This window comes from Atta cephalotes, assembly GCF_000143395.1.
Source record: "Atta cephalotes unplaced genomic scaffold scaffold00023, whole genome shotgun sequence".
In the NCBI taxonomy this organism is placed as follows: domain Eukaryota; kingdom Metazoa; phylum Arthropoda; class Insecta; order Hymenoptera; family Formicidae; genus Atta; species Atta cephalotes.
The window spans coordinates 2228915-2232066 of NW_012130087.1; the positions used below are offsets into that span (position 1 = coordinate 2228915).

Sequence of the window (3152 nt, forward strand, 5' to 3'; positions counted from 1 at the left end):
ATATAATTAAAAATTCTAGTAATTTTAAAATTTCTATATCATTTTATAACTATTAAGAAAATATCTCAAATTTTTTTATACGAATTTTATATATAATATTTCAAAATTCATATATATATATGAAAATTTTATTAAAAAGTATAGATATTATTTTAAATATGTATTTCTGAAATGTTTTTCAATTTTTATTACAGCTCCTACTCATTCCAACGAACGCGTTAAAGTGAGTAGGAGTTAGGGTAGGAGCATGCGACGCGAACAAACGTTGGTAGTACTTAGTATATGATAAAAAGAGACCAAATGATGTGCGTGTGACGAAGACAACAACAAGGTTGGCTAAATTGGATCTACAAACGATCATTATATGATATAAAAGAGAAAGCAAAGAATTAGAGAGAGATGCTTGCAAACTGAGCACACCATGTAATCCTTTCACCATTTTATGACAACTTGAATTGGAACTTTTATGACAATATTTACTCTGTATAAATAAATTAATTATTTTCTCACATGTTCTTCTTCTAGTCTAAAATGTTCTTTGAATTTAAAATATCATACAAAATAATATATGAAAAATAGCTTACACATTTAGTTTATAGATTTAATAGATATTACATATATTTACCTCTTCTGCAGTATATTGATCAATAACATTTCTAATTTAATTTGCGTTATTTTTCTTCTTTTGTATTAAGTAGATATATAACTCTTCATCAGAACTGTCTGATAAAGGAAGTAGATCTCATATACCATTATCATTTTTGTACATTTTTGCACTTATTACAATTAATTTCTTGCGTATTTATCGTTGTGCTGCATGCTATTATGCTCTCTGAAATGAAATTATTTCATCATTATCTTTAATATTTTCATAAGTAAAAGTTTTTCATCTAGTAATGCGCACATAAATCACTATTTTCAATTTTAAATGATGATTTGCTACAGCATGAATTTGTTGTCCATACAAATGTTAATGAGATGTTTTTTAAAAAGAAAAATAATTTATAGCTTTAGAGTTATAGTATGTAAATTGATTATCGATAAAGCATATTATTAATGTTACAATATTTTCAAGACTTACCATCACTGTCTACATATTCACATAAAATCCCTTCGGCCATTTGAATCATTTTCCAGATTCAACTCAAATAATTTTTATATTTATGTTATTTTTTGTAAAAATTATTATTTACAATATTTGTTGTAATTAAAATTTATATATCATTCAATGATATATTAACATTTTATACATATTCGTGTTTTCATAATTAACTATGATTATATTATATACAATCGGTCAAAAAGATTGCAACACCTTTTTTTCGATGGGTTTCGGAATGCAGTTTGCTCATCGAATGATTGGTTCTTATTCATGGATCTACAAATAAGAATCAATCACTTGACGAGTCATTCCGAAACCTATCAAAAAAGTGTTGCAACCTTTTTACGACCGGTTGTACTGCACAAATTTCTTACCTAATATACTTATTGTGCAATATATTTATTAACTCACACAATTTATTTAATAAGATAAACCTCATGAACAATTTTAGATAGAGATAAGAAGAAAATTCTTTTTGCCATGACACTTTCGAATCTCAAATCGAACTTGTTATCGGTGCCGACCTGACCTGGGGTCGGGTCGAGTCGATTAATCGAGAACGTCATATGCTTTAATGGTTATGTGTATGTATTTTTGTTGCCACTGCAGAAGCAACCAATTTGCAATTTTACAAAAGCTGAGATCAATCAATTCCAATTTAGAACAATTCACGAAAATTGTGTGACATATCTCAGCTGGTATGGGTGTGCCCATCAAAAATAATTGTTTTAAATTTTTACATAATGTCAGTGCTTTTAGATCACGTTCAGTGAAACCTTTAACATAGCCTAGGAGGATTGTTTCCAGGTGTTGACAGGAGGAAAACAATCTAAAGAAACTATCACCATGATCAGTTGTCCTTTTACTGTAAAAAAAAAAAATATTGTTATGATTCTTCAATAGAGTAAATAGAAGAATAACGCAGCTATTTCAAGATAGCAAAACAAACATACAAATTTTCATGAATATGATTTCAATATGATATTGCTATGTTTGTTTTAAAAAATTAGGATGACGCCTAGATCTGTATGAGAGCAATAGACTTATTAGTTAGTAAGATCTCAGGTTTGATTTGTCCCATAAATAAATGAAGAATATGTATTTTTCAAAAAGTATGACAGAACATGTATTTTCAAAGTGTGACAACACGTACCACCAAGTCAAATTTACATTTCGTAGATTTTTGTAGTCAGCAAGAGCATTAATACCTTGCGATGTAAGAGTGTGTATTCTCTGTAAATCTATACTTTCCAAATCTGGACAGGAATTTCTTAATTCCATTATAACTTCATCTGCATTCAGATGAGTGTAGGTCTCTGCTATATATAAGTGACGCATCCGTATATTTCTTCGCAGTATCTTGCAAAGAGTCTCAGTACTTATATATGTCTTGCAAAGATTCAAACACTCCAGGAACTTCAAATTTTTGAGATATGAGAATCCATTATCATTTATCATGTAACAATTACCTACATCTAATTCTAAGAAAAATATATTTTATATCATAGTATCGCTCATACAATTTGTGCTTATAATAATCATTTATGTATATACCTTTCAAATTTTTGCATACTCTCGAAATTCTAAGTATGGTATTGTTGTCGATACGTAAGCAAGTCAATTGTAAGTGTGTTAAGAGACTACCATAAAAAACAAGAAAAAATTCAAAACTCTGGACAGAAATACCTCTACAGTATGAAAGATTCAACTGTCGCAAATATTTGCATCTAGGTGTTAAATAATACAATGCCTTTGTATTAACAATATAACAATACGGTTCTAAGTTTAAATTTATATAAAGCAGATGGTTTTGTGCTAAATTATTGAAACGTTTATTCACTCTGCTCATGCGACATAATGACTGTAAATCTAAGTTTCTTAATATTATTGTTATTATTTCATCCTGCAAGATAAAATTTTAATAAATGGAATAACAGTAAATATTATTATGTATGACCAGTGACAAAGACTTCTTAGTATACTTTACAGGAAGCTCAGAAAAACTATAATATGATGGCTTCTTGGATTCATCGAGAAGAGTGTTAGACAT

The 3152-nt window shown here is 28.4% G+C and overlaps 2 protein-coding genes across 2 annotated transcripts in view; both read right to left on the bottom strand.

The window, feature by feature from the left end:
- Positions 1-1130, bottom strand: part of LOC105620001 (cullin-4B) — a gene marked incomplete at its 3' end in the record, with an annotated part of 18070 nt that extends 16940 nt beyond the window's left edge. The window contains exon 1 of the mRNA XM_012201512.1: positions 1082-1130. Coding sequence (XP_012056902.1) covers positions 1082-1130 — 49 coding nt within the window. The remainder of the gene's footprint in view (positions 1-1081) is intronic.
- A 521-nt stretch (positions 1131-1651) lies between these two features.
- Positions 1652-3152, bottom strand: LOC105620002 (F-box/LRR-repeat protein 4-like). The gene is made up of 4 exons (XM_012201513.1): positions 3090-3152; positions 2657-3005; positions 2259-2583; positions 1652-1961 (listed from the first exon to the last, which is right to left on the bottom strand). The coding sequence occupies exons 1-4, from the start codon at positions 3150-3152 to the stop codon at positions 1652-1654; spliced, it is 1047 nt and encodes a 348-aa protein (XP_012056903.1).